This window comes from Palaemon carinicauda, chromosome 35, assembly GCF_036898095.1.
Source record: "Palaemon carinicauda isolate YSFRI2023 chromosome 35, ASM3689809v2, whole genome shotgun sequence".
NCBI lineage: Eukaryota > Metazoa > Arthropoda > Malacostraca > Decapoda > Palaemonidae > Palaemon > Palaemon carinicauda.
In genome coordinates, this window is record NC_090759.1 from 57,303,202 (window position 1) to 57,320,132 (window position 16,931).

General features: G+C 35.8%; 1 protein-coding gene across 1 annotated transcript in view; it reads right to left on the minus strand.

Annotated features, from left to right (window-relative positions):
* The window catches only part of LOC137627767 (protein spinster-like), a 118,996-nt gene extending 111,048 nt beyond the window's left edge, over positions 1–7,948 (minus strand). The window contains exon 1 of the mRNA XM_068359066.1: positions 7,406–7,948. Coding sequence (XP_068215167.1) covers positions 7,406–7,721 — 316 coding nt within the window. The 5' untranslated portion in view covers positions 7,722–7,948. The remainder of the gene's footprint in view (positions 1–7,405) is intronic.
* Between the last annotated feature and the right edge of the window lie 8,983 nt (positions 7,949–16,931).

Here is a 16,931-nt window from a genome sequence, read left to right on the forward strand (position 1 = left end):
TATATACCTTTCTGAGTGAGGATGACTTAACGTGGTTAAAAGTTTGTGCATCGCCGTGATCAGCAAAGCTGTACTAGTCAGAGCCACCCATACTATGTTGGTTTGCTTATGATTGATCAGACAAAAGGTCTCACACCATCACCAATCTGCACTGGCTAGCGTGGTGATGAAAACAGGTCAAGCCCCAGGCATGAATAAAGACATGTGTGAGACCTTTGCCCCACAGTGGACTGGAAACTGTTACATGTGTGTGTGTGTATGTGTGCGTGTGTGTTCTCATGGGTATTACCACGGTTGAGCTAATTTTAGTCAATTCTTTTTAGTGAGGCAGATTTATACCGACTCACTGGGGTGCCCTTTTCACTCGTAAAAGTTTCCTGATCGCTGATTGGTTGGACAAGATAATTCTAACCAATCAGAAAGCAGGAAACTTTCCCGAGCTAAAAGGACACCGCTGCGAGTCGGTGCAAATGCGCCTCATTAAAAAAAAAATTGAATATAGGCTGGGATTAGTCCATAAAGCGCCTACGTACTAGTTAACAACAACCGCTAGCACTGAATAGCATTGATTTTTCACCACGTACTCTCCTATGGTTCAGTACTGCTTGCCTTGCAGATCCATCCTTATCAAGATCAAGGATAAGGTAACGAGGACGCGTGTCCGAGGTTAGATTTCTACTCCTGGCTATACAGTGGAATCGGTGGAACTGTATCCGACTATACAGTGGAGTATAGCTGGCAGTGGAATCGGTGGAACTGTAGAAGTTGAAACCTTTTAGAAGGTGTTTTCTGTTTGTCTCGGTCTATAGTTTATATAGGCTATGACTTATTTAGTTGGAAGATGTTAGTAATCTCCCCGATATAATAGTCTTATATATATATATATATATATATATATATATATATATATATATATATATATATATATATATATATATATGGTCACCTGTCTTATGGGTAGGGGGAGAGGAAGTAGTCACATCCTGGTGAGAGAAGTTGTAGTTAAGAAACTGGGGAGGGAGGGAGTGGGAAGGGTTAAATCTGTGTACATATTCATCTAAATATTTAGCAGTACTTATTTTTTTTTGACGGGGCTCGTACACTAATATTAAAATATTTGTATTCTAATCTTTACTTATCCATAGAATATTTGTCATTCCCTTATTTCCTTCCCTCGCAGGGATGCTTTCCTTGTTGGAGCGCTTGGGCTTGTAGTATTCTGCTTTCCCAGCCAGGTATGTAGCTAGTAATAATAATAGCTATGATAATATGGTCGTATATGTCTCGCACTAGTGCACTGAGGCCTTATTTATTCAAGAGTGCCACTAGACCCAGTATTGCAGTAGGATATTGATCCTAAGACTAGGTGTGTACATGCTTAGTGACTAGTGTACATACCTAGTTAAGTCTTGACACTTACTGGTGGCTATAGTGATGATGAAATAATACAAATGAAACTGAAATTATAACGTTTTTTTAGTATTTTCTTTCCTATTTTGGTTTCCAAATGGTTTTCTTTATTTCCAAGTTTTTTTTTCACTTTTTGTTGATGTTGATGATTCTATATCAATCCGTTATTATTATTATTGTTATTATTATCATTATTGCTTGTTCAGCTACAACTCTAGTGGGAAAAGTAGGATGCTATAAGCTGAGGGGCCCCACCAGGGAAAATAGCCCAGTAAGGAAAGGAAACAATTAAAATAAAATAGTAACATTAAAATAAATATTCCTACACTATAAAATGTTTAACAAAACAAGAGGAAGAGAAATAAGATATAATAGTGTGCCCTAGTGTACACTCAACCAAGGGAATATCTCTCTCTCTCTCTCTCTCTCTCTCTCTCCTCTCTCTCCTCTCTCTCTCTCTCTCTCTCTCTCTCTCTCTCTCTCTCTCTCTATATATATATATATATATATATATATATATATATATATATATATATATATATATATATATATATATATATATATAAATATAGTCAAATGGATTTTAAAAACTTAATCCTGAATTCTGACACCAGCCAACCAAGTACTTTATATCAACGCCTCGTGTATTTTATGAGAAAGCACTACTAAAACTTAAGGCATTTGAATGACACGCTATTTTGAAGCGTTTATTACAAAATAAATCCTCGGACACTGAACGTAACTTAAGCAATGTGACACTAATCACTTATGATCGTGAGAAAACGCACTTTTTACGTATTTAATGTTACTCTCTTTACTTTATGACACATTAAGAACAAGTACGTTTTTTTTTGTGTTCTATACTTTTTATATTTATTGTTCTTAAAATATTCTATTTTTAACTTGTTTCCTTTCCTCACTGGGCTGTTTTCCCTGTTGGAGCCCCTCTGATTGCTAGCATCCTACTTTTCCAACCAGGGTTGTAGCTTAGCAGATAATGATAATAATAGTATCACTTCTTAGGGCTAATTCAACATTGAAAAGAGTTTATGATATTCTGGGAATTTATTCCTTCCACGTCACGCTGGGATCTGACCCAGATTTGAAGGATCGAACCCTGAACTAAGAGATCGAGCCTTGTATTTATAAGGCATCAAATCATGTACATATTAGCTATCGAACCCTGGACTTAAAGGGATAGGACACTGGACTAACAAGAGATCGAACCCTGGACTTAAAGGGATAGGACACTGGACTAATAAGAGATCGAACCCCATACTAATAAGTATCGAGCCCTCGACTTGTAAGGGATCGAACTCTGGGCTTATAAAGGATCGAAGCCTGGACTTAAAAGCGGTTGAACCCTAGACTTATATTGGGATAGAACCCTGGACTTCTAAGGGATCGATCCATGGACTACTAAGAGATTGAACCCTAGACTTTAAGGGCTCGAACTGTAGACTTCTAAGAGATTGAACCCTAGACTTAAAGGGATCAAACTGTAGACTTCTAGGAGATTAAACCCTTGACTTAAAGGACTCGAACTGTAGACTTCTAAGAAATTGAACCCTAGACTTAAAGGTATCAAACTGTAGACTTCTGAGAGATTGAACCCTAGACTTAAAGGGCTCGAACTGTAGACTTCTAAGAGATTGAACCCTAGACTTAAAGGGATTGAACCCTAGACTTAAAGGGATCAAACTGTAGACTTCTAGGAGATTAAACCCTTAACTTAAAGGACTCGAACTGTAGACTTCTAAGAGATTGAACCCTAGACTTAAAGGGATCAAACTGTAGACTTCTAGGAGATTGAACCCTAGACTTAAAGGGCTCGAACTGTAGACTTCTAAGAGATTGAACCCTAGACTTAAAGGGATCAAACTGTAGACTTCTAGGAGATTGAACCCTAGACTTAAAGGGATCAAACTGTAGACTTCTAGAAGATTGAACCCTAGACTTAAAGGGATCAAACTGTAGACTTCTAGGAGATTAAACTCTAGACTTAAAGGACTCGAACTGTAGACTTCTAAGAGATTGAACCCTAGACTTAAAGGGATCAAACTGTAGACTTCTAGGAGATTAAACCCTAGACTTAAAGGACTCGAACTGTAGACTTCTAAGAGGTTGAACCCTAGACTTAAAGGGATCAAACTGTAGACTTCTAGGAGATTAAACCCTAGACTTAAAGGACTCGAACTGTAGACTTCTAAGAGATTAAACCCTAGACTAAAAGGGGTCGAACTGTAGACTTCGAAGGAAGAACGATCTACCAACCAAGACAAAAGAAACTATAAAAAAAAGTCCCATCTTTGAGTCCAACCACATTTAACAGGATGGTGGTATCTGGCATTTGTCATCTGGCCACGGTCAGTTGCACTAACGATTCTTAACGAATCCGTGGTTTTCACAAAGGTCTAAATGAGAGTTATTTGCACGGAATTTCGTCAGTCATTACGGTGAAGACATGCCAAGTGTGGGAAGGGGGGGGGGAGGGTGTGTTTGGAAGATGAAAGTAAGTAAGCGGGTTCACATGATGTGGTGTGTTATTGAGTTATCACATGGTTTACATGCCATGTTCCAAAGGGTTTGTGCATGATTATTTCATTAAGTAATTAGGCTTGGTATTCCTGTTTTCTTTATATATATATATATATATATATATATATATATATATATATATATATATATATATATATATATGTATTTATGTATGTATATATATATACATACATATATATATATATATATATATATATATAAATATATATATATATATATATATATATATATATATATACACAGTATATATATACACAGTATATATATATATATATATATATATATATATATATATATATATATATATATATATATATATATATATATATATATACACAGTATATATATATATATATATATATATATATATATATATATATATATATATATACACAGTATATATATACATATATATATATATATATATATATATATATATACACATTATATATATATATATATATATATATATATATATATATATATATATATATATATATATAATCAAACATTCAGAAATCCCCACCCACCCAAAAAAACTAACCCATATTCTTTGCCATAATTATCCACCTATTGAACGCTGCAATGAAACCATCACATTCTTAGTTTCCTAGAAACACAAAGTATCACCAGCAACACATTGGACACCACTACACATCCTAGATCTTCCAAGGTTCCACAGCATCTTAAACCCAGAAATCTATCCAATAAAGCCCTTTATTTCTACGCGTCCCCATATTTCAAATATTGAAAAGGCAATAATATATGGTACATGGCATACATCTCTCATATTTTATACCGAGATGCAATCTTCATACATTTAAAAGATGAATATAATAAATTTCGTCACCTCTTTAGCTTACTGTACAGAGTACAATCCGATAAACATACGTCATAAACAAATATACGGTTTCCCAAAACGCACCAAACGCTCAAATTTGTCTATTACAATATGAGTGAATGATACTCTCGTATTGAGAGAGAGAGAGAGAGAGAGAGAGAGAGAGAGAGAGAGAGAGAGAGAGAGAGAGAGAGAGAGAGAGAGAGAGAGAGCTGCCGTATGGGGTGATCAGGTACTTGAGGTGCCAAATCTCATTTTTCAGTGCAAGTTAAATGTCATAAATGTCACAATTAAAGCTAAAGCTTTGATATTTATAGCCGAAATGTAGATTCCAAAATAAAGTACTCAAAATTATATATTATCAAAATAACCTATTTTATGAACCAACCGTCAAAAATGCAAAGTATTTCGAACCAGTAGGAAAACGGCAATTTCTGGTCAAATGTTCACCGGTGCGAAGCGAAGTACAATAATATTGTAAATGTCAACATTCGACATCCCAGCTTGAACCGAGTCGGTTAATAACACTAGCGAGCTTAATTTGCTTTGCCAGTATTATTGCAACAGGTCACAACAATACAGTTAAGTGGCCGTGACTATGCCACAACTGGCTTGCTTGAAATACAGCCCTGTAATACCAATAAATATGGGTAAACCGAGTTTATCCTGTACATACGCAAGACTTAATTTATTTACGGTTGCAAATGTTGCAAGAAACCGACGGCTCACGTAAACAACACAATTTTCGATATGTTACAGACAAATATAAGAAAACTATAGGTCGAATATCATTTGTTTGGGAGAGGCAAACATTAGTTATAATAAACAAATATTTCCTATTGAAATGAAAGTTCCAGCAATAATATTTTAGGGGAAAAAATGAGACTAATGCATTTAGTTTCAACAGACTGTTATCCCTTAATCTCTGGAACATTAGACATTTCAATTTATTTGATGACTATAAAGTTAATATAAACACAGTCTATACATTTATTGGGTAACTTATTTCTTCAGCTAAATAAATTTTAACTGAAAACTCTATTCACTACTTTCCTTTAGTCCTTTTCTTAAAAGTTACTCTAAATCTAGATAAAAAAAAATACTTGTCATTATCTTTATTAAATATAGTTTATATATGACATATCTGTTTTGAAGTTGTTACCGTTTCTAGTGATTCATTGTTAATTTGTTCTCATTTTATTTATTTCCTTACTTCCTTTCCTCACTGAGCTATTTTTCCCTATTGGAGCCCTTGGGCTTATAGCATCTTGCTTTTCCAACTAAATTTGTAGCTTGGCTAATAATAATAATAATAATAATAATAATAATAGAGAAAATAATCTTCGCTTCGGCCTAGGCAGAAACATAACCTTACATTTAAATTTTCAATATTGAGAGAACATAATAATTAACCAATAGTTTCTATCGATATTTTTCCTATGAATAATTGAAGTTGGTTACGACATCCCAATGAAAGGTTACTTTCAACCAATAGGAAATCGATACGATACCCGGAAAATTAGCTACGGGAGGCTAATAATAGGCTCAATAATAAATACTTCTCGTAAATAATAATAATAATAATAATAATAATAATAATGATACCCGAGCAAACATTTTTCTATCAATAAAGTTGAATAACCAAAACAATAAAGTTGAATAACCAAATTAATAAAAGAATGAATACCGGTAGGCCTAGCCTATTTGTTCCTTCAAGATGGGACTTAAAAATACTGTTCAACTAATTTACACCAAAATAGCAACAACAACAACAACAACAATAAAAACAATAATAATAGGAGAGCTGTTTTATTTACCAAAAAAAAAAGAAAAAGAAAATAAATGGACGAATAACAGTCGGACTACCCACCTAGGCCTAACCTATGCGTTCCTTCAAGATGGGACTTAAAAAAACTTCGCGTAAACAACAATAATAATAACAATAACAATAATAATAGGAGAGCTGTTTTATTTACAAAGAAAAAAGCTAAATAACCTTTCATTAATAATTAGGCCTAAATGGTCGAATAAAGGTGGACTAGCCTAACCTATGTGTTCCTTCACGCTGGAATTTAAAAATACCTAAATCTAATGAACTGTTTGACCCAATTTACACCAAAATCGCAACAACATTATTAATAACAATAATAATAGAAGAGCAGTTTTATTAAAAAAAATGGACGAATAACGGTAGGCCTGATTCCGTCAAGAAGTTCTCGTAAACAACAACAACAACAACAACAATAATAACGATAATAATCAGAGCTGTTTTATTTACAAAAAAATAAAAAAGTTAAACCTTTCAGCAACAAATAGGCCTATATGGCCGATTAAAGGTAGGCTAGCCTAACCTATGTGTTCCTTCACGCTGGAATTTAAAAATACCTAAATCTAATAAACTGTTTGACCCAATTTACACCAAAACTCAGAACTGTTTTATTTACAAAAAAATAAAAAAGTTAAACCTTTCAGAAACAAATAGGCCTATATGGCCGAATAAAGGTGGGCTAGCCTAACCTATCTGTTCCTTCAAATTGGAATTTAAAAATACCTAAATCTAATGAACTGTTTGACCCAATTTACACCAAAACTCACCTGCAACGGTGAATCTATCCATGTAATTGATGAGGTTAACGTAGCACAAAATCGCTACCGTTAAAATCTGTCCTTTGGTCGCCTTCGTTCGATTTTCCTCGTCAGCAGGAGCACCGTCGTCGTCTCCGGACGGCCTCCTCCTCTGCTGTTGGGGCACCACCATCACACCGTCAAAATTCCCGCCGCCCCCGCCCTCCGAAACGCCCTCCTGATGCCGTATGAGTTCCTCGTGGGACAAATTACTCCGAAGTCCATCCATATCGTCTATATTCTGAAGTTTGACCGAGTCCCGCTTCTGGATGTTGTAGGGAGGCATTCGAGGGAACTGGCGAAGGGGGGATAACACAGATAACAGTCGTAGGAATCGTAGGAAACACTCAAGAGAAGATTCAGTCACAAAAAAACAGTGGTAGAAACACTTTAGAGAAAAAGATTCAGTCACTCGAAGGAACGAGAGGTCGCAAGTCCACTCGCAAGGAGAGTAAGAAGTTGACTGCCATTATTTCGGTCTCATGTCTTACCCACTCTCCATCAGCTGACGACTCCAACAACAACCAGGGTTGCTAGATGATTTCGACTGGATTATCGTACATGAACCTTAAAATTGTCGTATTTTAACCAAATTTATCGTACACAGTTTCAATACAATTATTAAGGAGTTACATGATTGACTTATTTCAAAATATTTTAGTATAATTGTTTAATTAAACCCACACACCACACATATGTATATACCTAAGGTATGTATCGTACATCGTACTGGATCTAAAATAATCGTACATGTACGATAATTATCGTACGATTGGCACCCCTGAACAACACACACTTGCGACTTGGGTAATGTTGATGTTACTTAGTGTGGATCAGGGTTGCCAGTTTGGCCTTTTTTCCGGCCAAAAAAAACTCAAATTTGACCTTTTGTATTTAGATAGGTTGGCCTTTAGTAATATGAAAAAAGCCGGCCCTTAAATACTATATTTTTGACCTTTTTCTATTAATGGGTTGACCTTTAAAGCCTCTGTTGATTAGAAATTGACCTTTCCTCATTTAGAAAACCTGGCAACCCTGGTACTGTGGATGTGGTACAACACCCTATTAACACGCCTTTCAATACCGCATAGAAAACGCTGTTTAGTACGACCCTAAGATAATGCGGGTTTATTAATAAACTTTAATGTATCTACGTGAAAAAAGTACATTATATGAAAATAATAAATATTAATATAATTTCAGTGCTATACCATATCACATAATAATGATATTTATAGGTAAATTTCGTCAAAATTGTACGAGCACTGAACGATACATTTTTAAAGAGAACTTTGATAACAAAATATATTTTTCATTTGACCTGAATCTACTTGAAATAATCATTCTTATAATGTTAGATATGAGAATTTTGTTAGTTTAGATTAGGAATTCATTAACTTCTGTTTAATGTATATATAAATTGACAGCTGTTATCTGTAAATCATTAGATAAATTAACGAATGATAGGAAAAAGATCAAAGCGTTGGTAATCTTCAGCAACCTAAAATAGCTAGAGCTATGACTGCACACCAAATGTTTCTTCCATATTTGAACAAGAAACCTAATTCATGTTTGCAAGTGGATATTGGTAATAATATCAAGTGATTACTTGTTTTCCTTACGAAGATTTGTCGAAATGTAAACTATTGATACTCCTAAAGTTTTCAGGTGTTTAACAGATATTAAACTCGAATATAGGCACATCTCCCATAAGAACTTCATACTTTAACGCATTATTTCAAATCAAATTAAAATATTTGCTTTGAAATAATGTAATTTCAATCCAGCTATATTGTGGATTCAACGATCCACATATAAACACGACTTTTGCCAAATGAGACGCTTACCCTAAATGGGCCTAGGCCTATATGGTTATATTCAAACAAAAATGTCTCATTAACAGTTGTTGTCATCTTATAATGCCATTGAGACAAAAGATATTGTCGTACTATTAAAAATTATAACACCACTGCAATAATAATAAAAAAAAAATAATGAAGAAAATCAACATAATATTGATCACTGGCCGTTCTCAGTCAATACATTATTTAAAGAAAATAACTAATAATTGCTACTAATCATTATCATTAATACGCATATATTCATGTAATATAATATCGTGTAATTGACAATTAAAGAGTATTATGATATATGTTACTCTAGATATGTTACTTTAGAATGTAGGCCTACATGACAAACAAATTTAAGTAGGTCCTGTAGGGCATATGGATTTTCCGTGTGTGGCAGGACGAGGAGAATTTAAGTTATTAGAAAAAGTTAGTATATAATCACTGAATTTGTTAAATCGTCGAAGACATTTTCGTTGATAGGCCTACTGTTAGACAACGGCAGTCGCTTAGACCAATACAAAAATGGCTGTTATCTTGCTTGAACAAGTAATATATATATATATATATATATATATATATATATATATATATATATATATATATATATATATATATATATATATATATATATATATATATATATATATATATATATATATATATATATATATATGTATATGAGTGTGTGTGTTGTACACGAAGACCTACACGGAATCTATCATCCTGATTTAGTTCCAAAAAAAGTGCCGAGTTAGCTATAATTATAGACTCATGTTTGTCTGAAAGAAATATTTGACAAGCGTGGCATGATAGGCCTACAGGAAATAGTTTACTGGCCATAATAAATAAAACTATCAGTGCTAGCAATCAGGAATATTATATAATGTTAGATAGACACAAGTCATAGGATGATATAAACTCGCCAGCGAAATACTTTCAAAATCATCCAATTTTTACGGAAAGCACCGAGGCAAGCACTAAAAGTTTTTAAGATATTCCATAAGTTATTTATTGTTATAAATTTATCATTATGACAGAATGTTAAGGAGAAAATTAACAAATACTCATGTGTGTAACATCTTTTAGATTGTTTATATTTCCTTAAAATAAGTAGTTTGTTATGTCGCCACCAGGGCGGCGCTCTCACCATGATGGCGAACCCTAGAACCATTCATTGGAATCCCAGTTTTTTTTATTCGTGAAATGTTTTCTTCAAATTAATGTGACAACGGTGCTTTGTGCAACTTGCAGTTTCAAAATTGTTACGGGAATCCTCCAAGAAGAAATAGGATGAAGTTTTACTGGTAAATATTGCATATTTGGTCTCTTATCATTCGGCTTATTTGAGTCTGCACAACTTGTGGCCATTTGTAAAAAAAATATATCATTGGGCCTACTTGTCTTACTTTAGTTTACTTTACCTTACTTTGGGGACGGCTTATCTGGACCTAAAAATCAGTTTATCTTATGTATTTTGCATATCAAACTGCATAACGTGTTTATTGTCATACCACATTATCGAAACACCCAAGAGAATAAGAAAAGTCTTCAGTTTCTTCTTGAACAATATTTCTCATATACCAACTCTCGAATTAGAATTGCTTTATAACATATTTAATGTTTACATAGATGCTATTAATAACATCCTAAGTCTCCGTGGTCAGCATTTTTAATTCCAAATCATAAGCTTTGCAATATCTTTAATTCACCATATGATCAACAGGTTTGTTCAACTTCGTGTAGTTTATAAATTTTGTCTTATTATTATTATTATTATTATTATTATTATTATTATTATTATTATTACCAGCCAAGCTACAGCCCTAGTTGGAAAAGAATGAGGCTATAAGTCCAAGGGCTCCAATAGGGAAAAGTAACCCAGTGAGGAAAGGAAATAAGGAAATAAATAAATTATGAGAATAAATTAACAATAAATCATTCCTTAGTGGCGTGATTTCCTAAACATTTTGTATATTTATATAATTTTTACTATTTTAAAATGTTTAGCGCTAAGTAGGTCTATTTTTTTTCATGAGCCTATTGTATCTGCTGCTTAGGCCTATGCCAAATCGTCCTGACACGAGATCAGTTACAGATGGTTTCAAAGTATTAGAACCTACAGTCCATTTCTTTTAGCGAGGCATATTTGCACCGACTCGCAGCGATGCCCTTTTAGCTTGGAAAAGTTTCCTGATCGCTGATTGGTTGGACAAGATAATTCTGACCAATCAGCGATCAGAAAACTTTTCCGAGGTAAAAGGGCATCGCTGCGAGTCGGTGCAAATGTGCCTCGCTAAAAGAAATGGACTATAGATACGTCTACTGCCTCTGTACCATGGTCTTCCACTGTCTTGGGTTAAGAGTTCTCTTGCTTGAGGGTCCACTCGGGCACTCTATTCTATCAAATTTCTCCCTGTTGTTTTGTTAAAGTTTTTATAGTATTATATATTTATTCTAATATTGTTACTGTAATTTAAAGATTTTAATTTTCTTTGTTTCCTTTCCTTTCCTATTTTTCCTGTTGGGCCCCTGGTCTTATAGCATCCTGCTTTCCTGATCGAAATTTTCCAAAACAAAAGAAGTGAGTTTAGATTTCAATGCAATAATTGCACTTAGCAATTATGGATTGGTCTTAAAGCTTGTGGAAACAAAGTCAGCATTTAATGGTCATAACTATGCTGATGTTTGATATCAATTTACCATTATCAGTTGCTGATTCAGTTCTTTGAGAGAGAGAGAGAGAGAGAGAGAGAGAGAGAGAGAGAGAGAGAGAGAGAGAGAGAGAGAGAGAGAGAGAGAGAGAGAGAGCGTTTATACAGAACAAAGTTGAGGCTTGCTACTTAAGTAAGAAATCAACTACAATTAGTGGTATTTGAATAGAGGACAGGAAAAATGACAGAAACCTAATCAGTACACTTATGAATCAGCTTTTTCTTTTTTCATTAGATTTATATAAGAATACCTTTAGGGCTCTTCATAAGCAGAAGTTCAATCACTTTCATCCTAATGACTTTTGGCATTCTTCTATTCATGTAGACCTATGCTTGAAATAGATAATTCTTGATTAAAAAAAAAACATTTTCCACAGTAGTGTTTTATTTATTTCTGATGAATATACATAAAGATATTTAGAATTATCAAAAGTAAAAAAGTAAATTAAAGTGTTAGCAATAAACAGTAGGTAGCCTATTGCTGTGCTCATGCGGTTAACTGTAGGCATAACCTTTAGTCCCTTGGTGCTTTCAACTTTTTAGCCATGTAGGCCTACTATTCCTCCATTCAAGATTCTATTCTTCCATCTCACTTTTTAGAGAAACTGCAGGTTTTTCTTCAGTAGCACCTGTTTCCCGAATGGCCTTCACGGGCCTAACACCAGGCTAAATTAACATTTCCAAAATGGTATTGTTTACCAAGGTCTTAAAGCCAATGATGACTGACACTGATTTAAAGGTCACTCATGAATGGCAGAGGCAAGGGACAGTGACATTGCTCTAGCAAGCAGGACAATGACCTAGAGACTGACCATATATGATATGATCAGCACCCAAGCCCCTCTCTACCCAAGCTAGGACCGAGGAGGGCCAGGTAATGGTTGCTGATGACTCGGCAGGTAGACCTACAGGCTCCCCCAAACCCCCATCCTTAGCTAACATGGCTGGTGAGGTTGCAGACATTACAGGAAATAACGAGTTTGAGTGGGACTCGAACCCCACGAATATAAGGTACTAATAAGGCCACAACAACTGTCTAATAAAATTCAGTTGTAATTTATACCACTGGAATAATGAATTTTAAACATCTGACTTACCCGGTAGTTACATATACAGCTTACGTCCCTGACGTCGTGGCAGAAATTTCAAAACTCGCGGCAATCGCCGTTGGGTAGCCAATTGTACCACCAGTGCGCCCTCTAGCCAGGTACCTGGAACCATTCCAGTCATTCCTCAGATCTTCCCTGCCGCCGCACCGGCGACATCGTTGGATTTTTCACTCACTTTAACCTGTATAATTGCAGTTATCTTGGTGATGTATAATTTGGTTTTGGCTTTCGCTCGTTTGGTTTTGTTTTATTTTGACTGAGAGTTAGTGGTTGGAATATGATCGCTATGTTCGGAGCTTGAAAGGGGTAGGATCAGGAGTTTTTTCCCCCTAATGTAAAACTAACGAACCAACCCTTAAAGTCAATCATTCCGCCAACACTATGGCGTCACAAATCATGTGACGTAAACTACGTAGAATGACTTGCAAAATTCATTTCTTTTTTCTTGCAAGGAATGAAAAGAAAATATTAACTTACAAAGCAAAAGTATTTGATTTTAATAATGTAAAAGGAATATGTTATATTTAAGAAAACATTTGTCCTATTAGTATACTTTCTTTAGATAATCATCGATCTATTTTCAGAGATTAAATAAACTAGCGTACAGTTAAATTTACAATACGTAGTACTCATGACGATCGATACAGTCCCACAAAACGGATTTTGAGCGAAGCGAAAAATCTATTTTTGGGTGAGATAGCCGTGTCGTCCTGATGGAAGGTTCCTTTAAGTAGCTTCCTAGGGTATATTTGACTACAGTGATATTCCCCGAGAATTTAACTCAAGGTCTCCAGAATTCTAACTCCTGGCGTGAATATCTTTAAAGTTTCCTTTTAAGATATCGCATAATATCAAGGGACGTATTCTTGACACGCCACATAGCAATCTGCACCCCGCATAGCGTTTACGCTTCGAGGGGGGAAAGTGGCAAAATAAAAGGAGCCATTATAAGGTTCCCTTCCTCCGTTACTGTTTGAGTACTCAGATGGCGCCATAATCACCGCCATCTTTATTCCTTGTAGCGTTGAGCCGGTACTTATAGGTACAGTATTATTGGGAGGGATCCTGCCAAGGCCTTTCATAGGAGGGCGGGGCCATCAGGACGACATGGCTATCTCACCCAAAAATAGATTTTTTGCTTAGATCAAAATCCGTTTTTTTGGCTCAGGCCATGTCGTCCTGATGAAAGTTTGCCAGAGCATTAATGTATCCGTGGATTTCCCAGTTTTGCCTTAAACCTCAAGACAATATTTCTTTGGTCATTTAGACCTTAGAGACCTATGACATTACTGTTATATGTCATTGCTTCTAATCATGAACTATGTTAGTGCTTCCTGCCCCCTAAAGGGAAGAGTCACACTAGATTCGGGAAAAAGTCTTGAAGTTTGCATATTTCGTATGACCAATCTAGCAACCAAAGGGGCATACAGGTCTCACTGTATGCCTTTAGCCAAAGTTTGAGTCAAATCTTTCAGAGAGCAATTTTTGTTACTCAATATTGAAGGCATATGTAGTACCTTATCCAGAAACCATGAAATGGGGCTTGGAAGTGCTGCAAGTCTACTTGGAAAGCGTAAAGTAAGGGTCTAGTCAAGGCAGATTTACACGTAGTTATTGTATTGGCTGCTAAACCTTGTTCATGAGGGTGAATAAAGAAAGATAAGCAGAAATCTGTCGAGATTTCCTTGGGTTTCTTTGCCTTGACAAAGGGCACCGACTTCTTCCAAGATGACTCATATTGCCTTCTGGTAGATTTAGACTTATATTCCTCCAAGAAGTCTAGGGTTTTCTTCGAAATTCCAAACCTTTTCTTTACGGCAAGGGAGAGAAAATCATGAGAAGTAAGGCTCTGGTTTTCTGTGATGAAGCGAAGACAGTCGAATTCTGAACTTATTGAGACAGAACTGGGTCTGGCAGTGGAATCAGCTTCGGTTGTAATTCCAGAATCAGGGGGAACCAGTTGCTCTGGGGCCACTTGGGAGCCACAAGGGCTGCCGTTCCTTGAAAGGATCTCATCTTGGTGAGGACCTTTAACAGAAGATTGGGCGGATCCACTGCTTCTGCACGAGGGTCCTCGTACGGGGCCACGTATCGAGGAAATTTCTTGTTGTCGCTCGTTGCGAAGAGGTCGATCTGCAGTTCCGGGACTTGGCGTAAGATGAAGGAGAATGATTGTGTGTCTAGGGACCATTCTGACTCTATCGGAGCTATCCTGGATAGAGCGTCTGCTGTCACATTGCGGAACCCTTGAAGGTGAACTGCTGATAAGTGCCATCTCTTCTTCTCCGCTAGACGGAAGATGGCTAATATCACTTGGTTGAGTTGAGGTGATCATGAGCCTTGACGATTCAGACATCTGACCACCACATCGCTGTCCAGAGTCAGTCGCACGTGGGCTGAGGGACGAGGAGACAGTTTTTTTCAGTGTGAGGAAGACTGCCATGGCCTCCAAGATGTTGATGTGAAACGTCTTGAACAGGGAGGACCAAGTTCTTTGAGTCTTGCGCTGATGGGAGTGACACCCCCATCCTTCCAGTGATGCGTACGTATGGATGATAACTGAAGGTGGAGGCAGTTGTAGAGGCATTGACCTCTTGAACTTGCTGGCCTCTGACCATATACCCTAGAACTATTGAGCAAGTGGGTAATAAGGAGGGCAAAGTCCATCAAATTCCAGGGAAGGCTGTTTTGTGTTCCCAAGAAGGACTCAGACAAACTCAGAGTCATTCTAGACTTGTCGCCACTCAACAGTGTTGAGAGCTCTGTACAACTTACAGACTTTGATCGCATAATATAGATGTACAATCATTTCAGTAGAGATATTAAAACAAACGACATGAAAACTTTAAATTCTGAGAGGGCGGGGCAAGATTTTCCCCAGGGGGACCAATTGACCCCCCTGGGTACACGATTGCATTCAGTTGCATTTCTATTAGCCTTTTACTGCATATATTTTGCAGTCCAGGCTTTGAACTCTATACAGGGACTGAATGTCCGGTGCATTTACGCCATGCCTCATGATCCAAATATCTGTGGGAACTTCCATGAATGAATAATTAAAAACTAATGATGTGCAAGAATTACTAAGCTTTAGATGATGAAATAGAGAGTAGCAGCAAATATGGATAGTGGATATTAAAATAGAATAAAACTTTGTAGGTAAAACGGACTTTGGAAGTAATCTGATGAAAATTAGAAATGGTAAATGAAAAGTCTTTTGATATAATGATGACAGGATTAAATAATACAGGCGAGGATAGTTTAATTACAATACGAAAAAATTCTTTAATTATGCCATTAAAAATCAAATAACAATGGCAGCGATACAGAAAGCACTTAAAACAGCAAATTAACGTTCCTGGTTCCTAATTGCCCATTCCGCAAGAAAGGTTTGGGGGCACTCTATCGTCTTATAGATAGGTGCAACTCTTCTAAGCTTATTCTTATTGTTGCAATTAAGCTTATTTTACCTGTACCATAAATTTATAATGAAATTCTCAATATTTACTTTTAACTTTAAGAATAATGCATATTATCCCTGTTTATTGGGTAATGGGCGAATGCATTTGCCTTTAACTCGGCACCTCCAAACCTTTCAACTATATATCTATTTCTTTCCCTTTTTTTCCACATTTTGATATATACATTTTCCTTTTTCTATTTCTTTTATATTAAATAAAACATATCATTTTCTTTCCTTAAATAAAACAGCTATTATTTTCTTTTCCTGCAATAATAGTAATCTTATTCACAAAGGTAAAGATCACCCAAGGTAATGTTTATGCCGATTTCTGTCCCTAGGCAACAATTACTTTGGTGACTCGCC